The sequence below is a fragment of the Podarcis melisellensis genome (assembly GCF_964234715.1).
Source record: "Podarcis melisellensis genome assembly, chromosome: 8".
Taxonomy (NCBI): domain Eukaryota; kingdom Metazoa; phylum Chordata; class Lepidosauria; order Squamata; family Lacertidae; genus Podarcis; species Podarcis melisellensis.
This window is the reverse complement of record NC_138540.1, coordinates 6,566,980-6,582,138: the sequence shown is the minus strand read 5'-3', so window position 1 is coordinate 6,582,138 and position 15,159 is coordinate 6,566,980. Positions and strand designations below refer to the sequence as shown.

At 48.7% G+C, this 15,159-nt stretch overlaps 1 protein-coding gene across 2 annotated transcripts; it reads right to left on the bottom strand.

Annotated features, from left to right (window-relative positions):
* Nucleotides 1-1,056: 1,056 nt before the first annotated feature.
* DOK2 (docking protein 2) lies at nt 1,057-14,804 on the bottom strand. 2 transcript variants are annotated; one of them, XR_014171238.1, is made up of 6 exons: nt 14,178-14,804; nt 11,972-12,253; nt 7,689-7,803; nt 4,279-4,457; nt 2,057-3,125; nt 1,935-1,949 (listed from the first exon to the last, which is right to left on the bottom strand). XR_014171238.1 is itself a non-coding variant. In XM_081922982.1 (5 exons), exons 1-5 carry the CDS (start codon nt 14,238-14,240, stop codon nt 2,304-2,306), a joined length of 1,461 nt encoding a protein of 486 aa, XP_081779108.1. In that variant the 5' UTR covers nt 14,241-14,804; the 3' UTR covers nt 1,057-2,303. The 2 variants fall into 2 exon arrangements, 1 of the variants encoding a protein (XP_081779108.1); XM_081922982.1 differs by having other exon boundaries at nt 1,057-3,125.
* Between the last annotated feature and the right edge of the window lie 355 nt (nt 14,805-15,159).

Below are 15,159 nucleotides of genomic sequence, written 5' to 3'. Positions count from 1 at the left end.
CAGGTGGCTTGGGGCCAAAATTTCTGAACCAACACAAGGGCCTTTTCTTTGAATTTGATTCTTACAGGACGATTGTTGACATGGGACGGAGACTTTCTCTGGTGGCCCGTTTGTGTAATGCCAACATGACTGTCCTTTCAGCAACAAGTGAAGACGTAAAGGTAAAGGGACCCCTGACCATTAGGCCCAGTCACGACCGACACTGGAGTTGCGGCACTCATCTCACTTTACTGGCCGAGGGAGCCGGCATACAGTTTCCGGGTCATGTGGCCAGCATGACTAAGCCGCTTCTGGCGAACCAGAGCAGCACACGGAAACGCCGTTTACCTTCCTACCGGAGTGGTACCTATTTATCTATTTGCACTTTGACGTGCTTTTGAACTGCTAGGTTGGCAGGAGCAGGGACCGATCAACGGGAGCTCACCCCGTCATGGGGATTCGGACAGCCAACCTACTGATCGGCAAGTCCTAGGCTCTGTGGTTTAACCCACAGCGCCACCCGCGTCCCAAGTGAAGACATACCTGTTTATTTTTTATAGGTGTTTAATGCTTTTTAGCTTTCTCTGCTCTTTTTAGCAGTCTCTTTCGAGAGTTAGGAACTCCACAGAGATCCCCAGAAACACCACTCCAGAGGGGGAGAAAGAGAAAGAGCAACATGCTAAGCCATCAGAGTGGGAGCAGCTCAGAAGAGTGGAAGAGAGTCCAAGGCCTCTTGGTGGCTCAAGGCAGAACTTGGCTTCACCTCAGGTCAGCTGAGCCACAAGTGGAAGGCAAGCGCCCGGCAGAATGAAAAACCTTATGCGTGTTTGCAGAGCAGCTATATATCATAGTCTTCACCCTTTAATATATTTCATGTAGGAAAGCCGTACTGGCGCATAATGCATCGCATGGCACACAGCCTTCAAAATTGCAGCAAGCCTGCTCTCTCCCACTCAGTTGGATCTTCTTGCAATAACGATGGCCAGAATACTTCCTTTTTTAAAAATGTTTAAAATTTTTATTTTTTTACCAACAACCAAACCAGAAACAGTGAACCCCCCCCCCAAAGGCGGCTGATACATTGGGTATACATAATCAATAATAACATATCCAAATCAAGCATATGTACAATTTTATATACGTTAATACTCTCCATCCACAAGGTTTATTTGACTTTTAACATTTTAATTGCCCCAAATTGTTCAGACATACCCAAATAATTCAATATCTTCTCAAACCAATCCTCCTCTTTCTCACTGACCTTAAACCCTTTCATTCTGTGTATCTTCACGGTTAGATATTGTAAAATTATAATATTATTCAGTTTTTTCCTCCTTTGGTTCACCCCTAACTCTTTTGCATTTTTCCAATTACTCACTATAACCTGTCTGGCTGCAGTTACCATCCATTTTACCCATTTACATTCCTCTTTTGTTTTTAACTCGGTGCAACTCAGAGTAATAAGAACCATTAATTTATATATTCCCACCTTCCTACCCAGAATTCCCGATATTTCTATACCAATCTGTTTCCAAAATTCATTAACGGACAATCCCACCACATATGACTGTATGTTCCCATCACTCCACATTTCCTCCAACAATTCTTACTTCCATATTTTGTAATATGAAATAACCTTACAGGTGCATAATACCATTTTTGTACCAACTTCAACCCCTGTTCCTGGATTATCCTAGAGGTCGCAACAAAGGGTCAGCATACTTCCCCTATAAACATGCCGTGTTTTTTGCTCTGTAAGACACACCAGACCATAAGACGCACCTAGTTTTTGGAAGAGGAAAACAAGAAAAAAATATTCTGTATCCCAGAAGCCAGGACAGCTGCGCAGCGATCCCGCTTGCTGTCCTGGCTTATGAGATAGCCATGCACAGCCTCTCCCGGGCATCGGGATGAAGGCTCCCCTTGCCCAGGAGAGGCTGTGTGCGGCTAAGTCTCCCCCAAGAGCTGCACTCCCTTTAAAGAGCGTGCAGAGTGTGTGTGCGGCTCCTGGGGGCTTTTCCCTGAGGAGGGAGAAGGGCAGCCCTTCTCCCCAAAGAGCCGCACACACGCTCCGCACGGCTCTTTAAAGGGCGTGCTGAGCAGAGCCTCCCGTCTACATTCACTCCATAAAACGCACACCCATTTCCCCTTACTTTTTAGGAAGAGAAAAGTGTGTCTTATAGAGCGAAAAATACAGTACTTGAGCTCTGAGAGGAGGGCAGGCAGGGAGGCTGCACCCTGGCTCATCTCCCACAACAAATGAAACAAAGCGATCCTCTCATTTCCCATCCACCCCCTTCATTTATTCCATCCGTCTTCTCCTTTCACTGTGCATTTTTCTTGTTCTTGAGGCTCAAGATCACCTGATCATATGCACTTTCTCCAAGCCCATTTTGATCTTGCACGGGGGCATACGCTGCCGCCATCTTAGGGACAGAGTAATCATCCAAGCTTGGGTTGTAGGGGTATTCGTGGCCGATAGGGTCCTCAGGAGTGGCCTGCACCTTCCAGGCGTCCCCTGTGAACTCCTGGGGCTCATCGTACACCAGGTGGGCCAGACCCTCTGGGTCATCATAGATGTGGTGCAGCCCCAGAGAGGCAGGGGACAGGCCCAACCCTCTGGTCCTGGCATGCAGGCCCGCTGCCCCCGGTGGCTCCTCGGCACTAGGCAGGGGGAAACAGCTGCCACCTGAGCTTCCCAACGACTTGGAGATGGCATCAAATGGCTCCGAGTACTCAGACATTGATTCCTGCTGGGGTTCTCGCCTGGGGTGGGCATCAGACCCCTCCATGTAGGGGCAGTTGGTGCTGGAGAGAGGGCAGCTGGCCATGGGCTTGACTAACCTGCCCTTTGCTGGTCTTCCTTGCCAGGTGGACTCGAAGGAGAGGGATTTGGTGCCTGCAGTACGGAATGACTGCCCTTCTACCAGCACAGTGGCTTTCTCTCCCTGGGCACCTTCGACAGGCTTGGCAGGACTGGCTGCGCCGGCAAGAAGGGTGGCACCTGAAGATGCACAGGTGGAGTTCCTCTGAGCATGGATGGCGCCTTCAATGACCTGGATGATCTCGCTGCCCTGCTTGGTGGCAAATTCAAAGCTGCCTTCTCCAGAGGCACATCTCCGCCCAGCTTCAAAGGAGAAGATGGCCTAGGAGAAGAAACACAAGGTCTCCTGGGGTCAGTCTGCAGGGAGGGACAAGTGGACCAGCAGCTTGAAATGCTCCTCTCTACTGGGCAAAGTCAGGTGAGGCCCATCAAGGTGAGAAGAGAGTCAATGGGACCAGGAGGCTGGGAGCTGGGAGCTCCCATAACAATTCTCCACCTTCTAAGAACATAGGAAGAGCCTGCTGGATCTAGTCCAGCTTCCCCTTTCACAGTGGTCAACCAGATGCCTCGATTGGGAAACCAGTAAGCAGGATTTGAGCCCAAGAACACTTTCCCCGTCCTGTGGTTTCTGGCAACTAGTATTCATCAGGATTGCTGCCTCCAATTGTGATGAAGGACCCATTGCCTGCAGGTGCTCCACTCTCAGCCCCGTCAGAGGAAGCTGAGGTTGCCTCTGAGTCCGGTAACCCTCCAGCCTCTCCTGAGCTGCAGAGGCTCAGGGCAGAGAGGCGGAGGGAACTAAGTTCCCGCAGGAGGAGGGCTCGCCTCCAGGCCAGGAGAGGTGAGTCACCAGAGGATTGGTGAGCCAGCCCATTCCCAGGTTGCGGGAGCAACATTGTTGGTTGCTAGTTCCTGCCTGAACCCTGTCCTGCTTTCCTGCCTGAGCTCCTGAGCTGCAGAGGCTCCCTGCTTGCAAGCCTGTTCCTGACTTCACCCGACTCCCTGTCCTGCACCCAGCTTCAGCTACTACGGACTGCCTCCACGTTGCACCTTTGACCACGGACCGGACTTGGACCTCGCCTCTCAGGTAACCCACGGGACCAGCACATCATGATTCCCCCACTACCAGCCAATTCCCAGACTTGGCTCCCATCTCAGCTGCCTCCTGCGCTTCTCCAGGGGCATAGCATCTCCTACTGCCGCCCAAGGCGGGAGCACACTGTCAGTGGAAAAGCAGGTGAGCAGGACATCCCTCTCCCCCCCTAAACAACCAGGAAGGGGCAGCAAGGAGGCAAGCAATGGAAACACATCTGGAAAGGAGGCACATCTGGGAGGCATGGTCAGTGGAAAGGAGGTAGTACCAGGCCACTGGCAACTTCCTATCCACACCACGAAGTCTGCTTAGGAACAGCAACTGTCTAGCATTGCACACCTGAAATGTGCTGCGCCGGAGACAAACACCCCACAGCCATTACCTTGTCATGACCGAATCTCCGCAGGAACTTGTACGGCCAGGTGTAGATCACTTCCCCCGCTTGCTTGTCACACAGCTCCAAGGCATCCGCTTTGGCACAGAGAAAGAACATGCCCCAGATCTGACAGCGCTCAGAGGCCTCTGTTGCCCTCACGGCCACGGGAAACTGCCTCTCAGCAGCTGGAAGGAAACATAAGAACCTAAGGAGATCCTAAGGTATCAGGCCAATGGCCCATCTAGTCCAGCATCCTGTTCTTACGGTGGCCAACCAGATGCCCTAATGCAGGCATAGGCAAACTCAGCCCTCCAGATGTTTTGAGACTACAATTCCCATCATTCCTGACCACTGGTCCTGATAGTGAGGGATGGTGGGAGTTGTAGTCCCAAAACATCTGGAGGGCCGAATTTGCCTATGCCTGCCCTAATGGGACACATGCAACTGGTATACAGAAGCACTACTGCCTCAGACAAGGGAGGTAGGCATAGCCTTTGTGGCAAGTGGCCAGCATGACTAAGCTGCTTCTGGCGAACCAGAGCAGCGCACGGAAATGCCATTTACCTTCCTGCCAGAGCGGTACCTATTTATCTACTTGCACTTCATGCTTTCGAACTGCTAGATTGGCAGGAGCAGGGACAGAGCAACGGGAGCTCACCCCATCACGGGATTCAAACCACCGACCTTCTGATTGGCAAGCCCTAGGCTCTGTGGTTTAACCCACAGCGCCACCTGTGTCCCTTGTCTGGCAGGCTACCTGCTTGCATTATCTGGGTTTTGATTTTGCTATTATAACTACTTAATTCCTTAATCCAGGTCACAGGTCTCAGGCTCACCCTAGTCACACCTTAAATGTGCCCTTAAGGCAGGATTTGTGAGCACAGAGACAATGGGCAGGTTTTTTCAGTTCTTCCGTCTGTGCAGAGAAGCATTTGGTCAGTTTGGGAGAGTCAAAATGGTTTCAGTATTGTCTTCCTGTACTGTTTCAGATATGCAGTTTATGTATTTACGTACATGTTTGCCTTGTACATTTAATTTATATATTTGAGACCTTAAATTCTTATAACAAGGACAAGTGGTTGCTTGTCCTTGTTATAAGAGCCCGCAAAACCACAGTCAGGAAGAGGGCGAGTGAGAGCTAAGGCGGAGGCAGATTTTCCATGACGCCACGTCGGCCAGAGTGAGCACTTTACATGCCAGTTATTGGAAGACAGGCTCCACCGTGGTGCACGCTGCATGCATGCCTGTTGTTGTTGTTGTTTAGTCATTTAGTTGTGTCCAACTCTTCGTGACCCCCTGGACCAGGCACTCCTGTCTTCCACCGCCTCCCGCAGTTTGGTCAAACTCATGCTGGTAGCTTCGAGAACACTGTCCAAACATCTCATCCTCTGTCGTCCCCTTCTCCTTGTGCCCTCCATCTTTCCCAACATCAGGGTCTTCTCCAGGGAGTCTTCTCTTCTCATGAGGTGGCCAAAGTATTGGAGCCTCAGCTTCAGGATCTGTCCTTCCAGTGAGCACTCAGGGCTGATTTCCTTCAGAATGGATAGGTTTCATCTTCTTGCTGTCCATGGGACTCTCAAGAGTCTCCTCCAGCACCATAATTCAAAAGCATCCATTCTTCGGTGATCAGCCTTCTTTATGGTCCAGCTCTCACTTCCATACATCACTAGCAAGCATGCCTAGCCCCCACCTTTGAGCACAGAGCCCCAAGGAGAACACAACATCGTCTTGGTTCAAATTCTGGAGCTCTAAGAGTAGTGTTGGGCAGCTGGAGATGGAGAGCTGATCCTTTCGGTCTTTCCCCCAACACAGAATCATGAAATTGTAGAAGTGGAAAGGACCACACCCCCCCCCAAAGGGCCATGTAGCCCAACCTCCTGCAATGCCAGAATCTCAGCTAAACGTAAATCTGCTTGCAAGTGTTGTAATCAATTTGTTTACAAGGCCTCTCCTCCTCCCAGAGGGAAGGGGTTGTGACTGGGAGCAGCTTCCCACTGGGGCAGGGAGGCGTGCTCAGTTCCCTGCTCCTGATTGCTTCTGCTGCCGCGGCCAAGACTTCCAGCTGACCAATAGGGCCGGCTGGTGGGCGGGGCTAGCTGCATTTAAACAGCCGCAGCAGCGCTCAGCTCCCAGTCTGTTCCTGCTTTCTTCAGATCTCCCTCCCTCCCTCCCTCCCTCTTAGGTCAGCTTCTTTTTACGTATTGACCTTGCTATGGACTTCGGTTGGTTGCCCAAGGGGCCTGGTAGGACTTTTTTATCCATTTGGCAAATTGGCACCAGCCTCTTGGTTTTTCCGCCTACCTCGTAGCAATTCGTCACAACTTTCTGGTATTGGCGGTTAGGCATGGAATATGTGTGCTGTGTTGGAGGATTGGGTATGGGCCATCATCTACCCCTCCCCTTGTTTGGGTATTCCGGTAAAGGAATCCGGCGGTCGTGGATCCTGTCAGATGCTCTGCTGGTGGCTAGGGCCATGGCACAACCCTCGGTGACGTCATGGGGGAGCTTCCACTTGTATTTGCATCAACAAGCTCCTCCAATTGGTCCTGTATACCTGAAGGAACGTCTCCAGCCCCATCGTTCAGCCCAGACACTGAGGTCCAGCTCCGAGGGCCTTCTGGCGGTTCCGTCATTGCGAGAAGTGAGGTTACAGGGAACCAGACAGAGGGCCTTCTTGGTAGTGGCACCTGCCCTATGGAACACCCTCCCACCAGATGTGAAGTAAATAAGCAGCAATCTTGTCTTTAAAAGACATCTGAAGGCAGCCCTGTTTAGGGAAGTTTTTGATATTTAATGCTATATTGTTTTTAATACTCGATTGGAAGCTGCCCAGAGTGGATAGGAAAACTCAGCCCAATGGTGGGGTATAAATATATTATTATTATTATTATTATTATTATTATTATTATTATTATTAACCCTGATATGACTCCCGGCTGTGCGGGGTGGAGTCTGGTACAGTGGTATCTTGGGTTAAGTACTTAATTCGTCCTGGAGGTCCGTTCTTAACCTGAAACTGTTCTTAACCTGAAGCATCACTTTAGCTAATGGGGCCTCCTGCTGCCGCTGCACAATTTCTGTTCTCATCCTGAAGCAAACTTCTTAACCTGAGGTACTTTTTCTGGGTTAGCAGAGTCGGTAACCTGAAGCGTATGTAACCTGAAGCGTATGTAACCTGAGGTACCACTGTATTGCAGTTTCTTCCAATGCCTAAGCCAATACTACTCACATGCTGTAACTAATAAAAGTGGCCTAATTTTGCCCATTAACCTAAAATAATGTGTCTTCGTGTCTTACTATACTCCTATTTGGGTGGCGGGTTCTCAGCTCACAACACAAGCACCATCTCTCGATGGTGGCAGCCCCTTCCTCTTTGCTCCCTGCCCAACTCGGGGTCTCTTGCTCTCATCTCCTACCTTTGCAGGTGGTGCTGTACAGGGAATTCTCTGCCATGGAGAGAGCAGTAGGAGACGTGGCCTTGCCCTTCAGGAGTTCCTTCTCCAGCATCACTTTCCAGTCTTCAGTGCTTCTCTAAAACCCAAAGAGAACATATTTGAAATATACTCAGAGTCGCAAAGTGATTTCATGCTCTTTATTCAGCTCATAGTGATGAGGAGGAATGAATGAAAGTCCCCTCAAAGTATCTGCTTTATATACATTATTTACACAATGGGCTGCACATGATTGGCTAATTCTGGAATTCTACTGTAAGCCAATCAGGTTGTGGATTCACTTCTATCTGGAGCATGATTGGGTGGTTCCTGCCAACCAATCATATTGCTGCATTGTTCTAGGACCAATCAGACTGCTGCATTCTGAATCCTATTGTTCTAGGACCAATCAGACTGCTGCCTTTTGGATCCTATTGTTCTAGGACCAATCAGACTGTTGCAGTTTGGATCCTATTCAATTCAGTACATAACAATATTGTTACCAGAAAACAGTGGGGGTGTGGTTTCTACAGCCCAGCTCCCCATTAAGGGACTCAAGAGTCCCCCAAGTTCCATATCAGAGGAACCTCAGAGAAGCATCAGCTGAGGCAGGATCCTGTGAAAGCAAGGCAGATCTTTATTTTCCTGTTGCAACAAAAGTCTCCTCAACACCTAAGGTAGGAGGCGAGGACACTGAACAAAGGTGTGAAAGAACTTTTAAAGGCATCAGAAATTTCCAGGCCCCTTAGCCAAGGACCACCCAAAAGCATCCTACACGGGTCACAGAAAGAGGCAGAGAGGCAGTCTACAACAGAAATTTGAGGAAGTGGCTTGTCTCCTGTCTGTCAAGATATCTGATTATGTTTTTTGCTGATGGCCCTATCTTGGTCAGTCTGGGCCATCCTTTTGAAATGGTTAAATATCCCGAATCCTTTCACAAATTCACACCTATTGATACAAAGGAGGTGCTCTGTTGACTGGTCTGCTCTGCTCAACAGATACTTGCCAGTCTGGTTTTGCAGAGGGATAAGCCCCTTCATTCCAAGCAGTTAGTTGTTTTTCATTTGTAAATCCTGTAAATAAACAATCTAGAAAGGCGTTTTCCTGCTACCAAAGAGAAATATTTGAGGTGAGAGTCCAAATGGCTCCGGGATTGTTGCGTTGCGAGTTCCCGCCCCCCACCAGGATAAATAAAGGCACGAGACACCATAAATTAAGGTTAATTGGGCGAATTAGGCCACAACTTTATTGAATTCAGGAATGAGAGGCATTGGCTTAGGCATTGGTCCTAACGACTATCCGGCTCCAGCCCATTTGCTGGAGACACGGGGAAGGGTTAACACTATATTGGGGGAGTCTCCTGCCGAGGCACGTCGACTAGGAGCTCCCCCGGGTCACCGCTCTGGGGCGTGCCTTTGGCCCACACCTCCATAGTCTTCGGACAGGGCCACGCTGCCCCCCCACCCTTCGCTCGCTGGGGGGAGGTGATGGCGTTCCTCCCACACACACACACACACATCCTCTTAACCCCTTCTTGCCAATGCCTACTGCCAATGCCGAGAAGTTGTGACGAGTTGCTACGAGGTAGGCGAAAAACCAAAAGGCCAGAAATTGCCAATTGGGAAAAATTCCTACCATGCCCCTTGCGGCGACAGACCGAAGTCCATAGCAAAGTTAAAGACCTACCTAAGCCTACTTAAAGGGAGGGAGGGTGGGAAAACGTGAGGGCGAGCCGGCGAAAAGAGGGCAAGCCCCCTCCGCGCCGGCCCTAAATAGAGCAAGCCACGCCCCCCAGCCAGCCAGCTGATTGGCTGGCTGGGGGGGGGCAGGCCCGGCCGGGATTCTCCCTGCTCTCGCGGGGGCTGGGACCAGCCCCCGCTCACGTGGGGTGGGCGTGAAGCCCGCAACCCCACCTCCTGGGCAGGCCGGAAGTGGGTTTCTCACAAATATAAGAAGAGCCCTCTGCTGGATGGAGCCAAAGGGGACCCATCTAGCCTGGCATTCTGTCCTCATGGTGGGGTGTTCCCTCAGCCTCCTCCCCTCTCCCTGGGAGTCCTCAGGGCAGCCACTGCTGCCATCCTGGTCTCTGGGCTATATCCCCTGCCCCAGAGAGAGGTGCCCCACAGGGGCCTGGGCCAGCCCCAGAGGCCCCATTTGCCTGGGGAGCTTATAGCTAGGGCTGTTGCAAAAAAAACCTGTGCAAGCCTTTGGGAGGCAGAGACACCAGAGGACATCCGAGGAAGGAGGGAAGGAAAGAGGGACAGAGGCCAGTGTTGCCCACTGCACCCCTGACCATCATTCAGGTGCCCCAGGGTACCACAGCACACTGGTTAAAAACCATTGGTTTAGACTCACAACGTTTCTCAACTTGTGGGTCCCCAAATGTTGTTGGACTACAACTCCCATCATCCCTGAGCTCTGGCCTTGCTAGCTAGGGATGATGGGAGTTGTAGTCCAACAACATCTGGGAACCCACAGGTTGAGAACCGCTGCACCTCAACGGGAATCCCAGAAGCAGGATATGAACACAACAACAGCCCTCTCCCCTCCTGCAGTTTCCAGCAGCTGGTGTCCAGAAGCATTGCTGCCTCCGACTGTGGAGGGCAAAGCACAGCCATTGTGGCTAGGAGCCATCCGTATTATTATAAGAATTCTATGGTCTCAAATATAAAATAAATATTCTTAAATGCACACATATCTACAGTAAATATATGAACTAAGTGTCTCAAATAGTAAGGGAGAGCAATCCTGAAGCCATTTTGATTCTTCCAATGACCTCAAATATTCCTCTGCAGTAAGGGAGGCAAATGAGGAAAGCCTTCTCATTCTCTTTTTGCTTGCAAATTCTGTCTTTTGGGCATATTTGTGTATGAATAGGGTTGAGCATGTGACCTGGACTCAGGAACTAAAGTATTCACAAAAGAATGGCCTGGTTGCCCACGTAAAGCAATCAGCGACCATTATCAGGTATCCTGCCAGACAGGATTTCTGCTGTAGACCACCTCCTTCTGTGATGTATGTATGATGTTTTGGGAGGTGGTCTTGGGCTACAGGGTGGGCAATTTCAAAGGTTTATATAAGAGCTTGCACACCAATGTTCTTTGTTCCTCTCCTCCCTCCCTACGTGGGGTGAGCGGGGGACCCTGTTGCAACAGTTTAATAAAGTTCAAGCTTACTAGCTGCTTTGCTTCTCAATATACTCTAGTTGGCCTCTGTTATTTTCCCCTACTGATAGGGCTCTATACGGGCTCTTGGATACCCCATAAGGGGAAAGGAGCAGTTTTTTTTCTTTTAACAATAGCCTCCTCCGTGAATTTGTCTAATTCTCTGTTAAAGCCATCTCTGGTTTCCAGTCAGAATTATCAACAAGTCTTTTCCCTATTTTCCCAAACATAATGTCACAATGTTTGGTTGCATAAGTTTTGTTTAAATCCGTTCTCCAGAGCTTTTGCTTTAGTTTAAACAAAACTCGATACATTCCCTAGTTCATCTTGCTTTCTTCTTACTCTTGCAAAAATACACAACCCTCCCTGCAATCTTTCCCTTTAACTGACTAACTTTGTTCTTTATGACATTGTCTGTTGCTGTACACCTGTATTGAAGCTACTGCATGGAGCTGTACTAAAAGCTGGTAAGGTAAAGGTAAAGGGACCCCTGACCATTAGGTCCAGTCATGGCCGACTCCGAGGTTGCGGTGCTCACCTCACTTTATTAGCCGAGGGAGCCGGCGTACAGCTTCCGGGTCATGTGGCCAGCATGACTAGGCCGCTTCTGGTTAAACAGAGCAGCGCATGGAAATGCCGTTTACCTTCCCGCCGGAGTGGTACCTATTTATCTACTCACACTTTGACATGCTTTCAAACTGCTAGGTGGGCAGGAGCAGGGACCGAGCAAGGGGAGCTCACCTCGTCGTGGGGATTCGAACCGCCGACCTTCTGATCAGCAAGTCCAAGGCTCTGTGGTTTAACCCACAGCACCACCCGCGTCCCTAAAAGCTGATAGTTTTTAAAATTAATAAAAATTGTGCTCCACTGAAGAATAAAAAGCAATTTCCTGTTGGGGGTCATTATCACTGCCTCCTGCGGCGGGGTGTTCAACAGTTTAACTATGTGTGAAGAAGGACTTTCATTTTGTCAGTCCTCTGACAGACCATGGGCCAGTGAAAGTCACTTTCTAAATTACTACACACATGGGATATTGAAGTGCAGCTTTCCACACCTCCCTCTGCATGAGACATGACCTATATTACTGAGTGCCATTTTCCTCACAGTGAAAGCATGCTTGCACAGCTCCAGGATCCAGGCCTCCGCCTCGGCCCTCTCAGCAGCCAGCAGGTAGCATTTCTCTGTGGTCTCCAGGAAGAAAGGCGTTGTCTCCTTGGGGCTGCCGGTCTCTCCACCTGCCTCAGCCACCTGCACACAGTCCTCCAACTTGATGAGCCGTCGGCTGCTCTCCCCTTTCTTGGCTTTCTCCGCCGACTCCAGGAGCTCAAGGCGGGCCGGGGCACACGCGCTTTCCCTGTACAGGACAGCCCAGAACTTCCGCCATTTCTGAGGGGGAGAAAAAACACACACGAAGGTTTGTTTCTCTAGTCATAAAAAAACCTTTGTATACTGCAAAAGCAGAGACATCACCTTGCCAACAAAGGTCCGTATAGTTAAAGCTATGGTTTTCCCAGTAGTGATGTATGGAAGTCAGAGCTGGACCATAAAGAAGGCTGATCGCCGAAGCATTGATGCTTTTGAATTATGGTGCTGGAGGAGACTATTGAGAGTCCCATGGACTGCAAGAAGATCAAACCTATCCATTCTGAAGGAAATCAGCCCTGAGTGCTCACTGGAAGGACAGATCCTGAAGCGGAGGCTCCAATACTTTGGCCACCTCATGAGAGGAGAAGACTCCCTGGAAAAGATCCTGATGTTGGGAAAGATGGAGGGCACAAGGAGAAGGGGACGACAGAGGACAAGATGGTGGGACAGTGTTCTCAAAGCTACCAGCATGAGTTTGACTAAACTGTGGGAGACAGTGGAAGACAGGAGTGCCTGGCGTACTCTGGTCCATGGGGTCACGAAGAGTTGGACACGACTAAATAACTAAACAACAACAACAAAGTTTGAAAGAAGTGCTAAGGCAATATCTCTCCAAGATTTCCAGGCAGGGCCTTGACACGCCCACAACTGACAAATCTGAGGTGGTTTGGGACCCTGTATTTCCCCTGTATTTCCACATGGTTTATACATTTATTTTATATATATAAGACCTTAACATTCTTATAACAATAGCAAGGGTGAAAAAGAGCAAATGTGAAAGTTCATGGGGAGAAGTAAACTGGGGTCTCTCTCTCTCTCTCTCTCTCTGTGTGTGTGTGTGTGTGTGTGTGTGTGTGTGTGTTTAAGCCCTGTGTTCAGCTCCTGCCTATGGAAAGGCTGGGCTCTATCCAGCCTGATCCTTAAAAGACTCAGGGCGCAGCCTGCGCATTGAAGAAATTTGCCTGTTTTCTTTCTCTTCGTTAAGATTATTTTTCATTTGCCCTTTATCAAGCAATTCCCTGGGTGAGTTACAATAATTTATACATTCGGAGGCAAACTGGGGCCAAATTTCAGAGGGAGCAGAGCAATTTCTAAAGGGTTTTAAAAGGATGGGAGAGGCAAGATATCTGGAGCCTGCTGGAAGTGATCCCTGAGCTAGCCTAAAGCATAAAAGGAGGTTCGAGGCTGGAGAAGGACTAGCCGGTCTTTTTTTTCTTTCTAAATTGTATTAATTTATTAACAAGGAGGAGGAGGAGGAGGAGGAGGAGGAGGAGGAGGAGGAGGAGGAGGAGGGAGGAAGGAAGGAAGGAAGATATAAGGTTTACCGCCTGTAGTACAATAAAAGAAAATTCCATCAAAATGTTCTACAGGTGGTATTTAACACCAGTCAAATTAGCAAACATCTATAAACTGAAATCCAACCTCTGTTGGAAATGCAACAAGGAAGCTGGTACAACACTGCATATGTGGTGGAGCTGCACCCCGATTAAGTACTTATGGGGAGAAATACACGAGGAGTTGAAAAAAATGCTTAACATCCCATTAACGAAAAAACCAGAGGCTTACCTACTGGGCCTTTTAGGAAAAGAAATACCAAAATAATAAAAAAAGGATTTTCTTATATGTGACCACCACAGCCAGGATTGCAATAGCATCTAAATGGAAAGCTAAAGAACTACCTACCAAGGAGGAATGGATTCTCAAATTAAATGAATATTTAAAATTGGCTAAATTAATAGCATCCATACGACAGCAATCAAATCAAAAACTAAAAAATGAATGGCAATGCTTTGATGATTATATGACGAAATATTGCTCTTAAAAAGACATGCTAATATGCTCAGATGAAGAATGTAAATGCATCAAAACAATAAGTTGTTTGGGTATCAAAGAGATCTTTGTGAACACCTTGTTCCAACATTCAGCGAGGAGAAGCCAGTCTTACCTTCCCAAAGGTCTGGTGCTGGAGCAAGTAGAGCAAGCCTTTCTTCACCACTGTCTCTTCCATAGTTAAGGAGGAGCAGCGGCAGCAGCAGGTGGGGACACACAACGTCTCCTTGGCCCCACTCCTGGCCTCTCTGTCGGTGCGCCGCGCACTCAGCACTGCTCAACAAGGCTCCGTTTTCCTTCCTCCACCACCCTTTCTCTTTCTCTTTTTCTAAAAAGCGCTTTCACGTCAGCTTCCTGTGGTTGTGGTCTCATCAAGAAGGACAGAAGCTGAAGACACAGATCACTGTGCCATATGTACACAAAGAAAATTATTTCTCCCTCTCGCTCAGCAGCAGAACTCCTGGACACCCAATGAAGCTGAAGGTTGAAAAATTCAAGGCAGATGGAAGGTAGTACGTCATCATGCAGTGCTTACATGTGGCTTAGGGCTTTCATGTTTACAGGGCCACCTCTCCTGGTATGCCCCAGAGAGGACCTTAAGGTCCATGAATAACCATAGTTTAGAGGTCCCGGGCCCTAAGGAAGTCAGACTATCCTCCACCAGGGCCAGGGCTTTTCCAGTGATGGCTCCGACCTGGTGGAATGCTCTGTCCCATGAGACCAGGGCCCTTCAGGATTTAACCTCCTTCTGTTGGCCCCGTAAGACAGAAAATTCTCCCCTGGCCTCCTTGCTGGCCCAAGTAGGACCAATTCAACCAGATAGCCCTGGGGATTATCTGATTGATTTTTGGTTTTTATTGTTATTCATGTCTTTATACTGTATTTTATGCTGCTTTTATAATTAAGTGTTTTAAATTGTTTTAAATTTGTCATCAGCTGCCCTGAGCCTGGTTTTTTTTAAAAAATAAATTTTTATTAAGATTTTTTTTTTAAGTTTACAGAAAAAAGCAAAAAACCAATAAAGAAAAAATATAAATAAAAAACAGACAATACAATAAAAAACAATACAAAAACAATACATAAAAGAAAACAGTACA

Excerpts from the sequence above, each read along its gene's own strand:
- DOK2 (XM_081922982.1), bottom strand. The coding sequence starts at position 14,240 with ATGGAAGAGACAGTGGTGAAGAAAGGCTTGCTCTACTTGCTCCAGCAC. Across the intron at positions 4,458-7,688 it reads GTACAGCACCACCTGCAAAG|CTGCTGAGAGGCAGTTTCCC; the intron begins GTAGGAGATGAG and ends GTTTCCTTCCAG. Across the intron at positions 3,126-4,278 it reads GGAGATTCGGTCATGACAAG|GCCATCTTCTCCTTTGAAGC; the intron begins GTAATGGCTGTG and ends TTCTTCTCCTAG.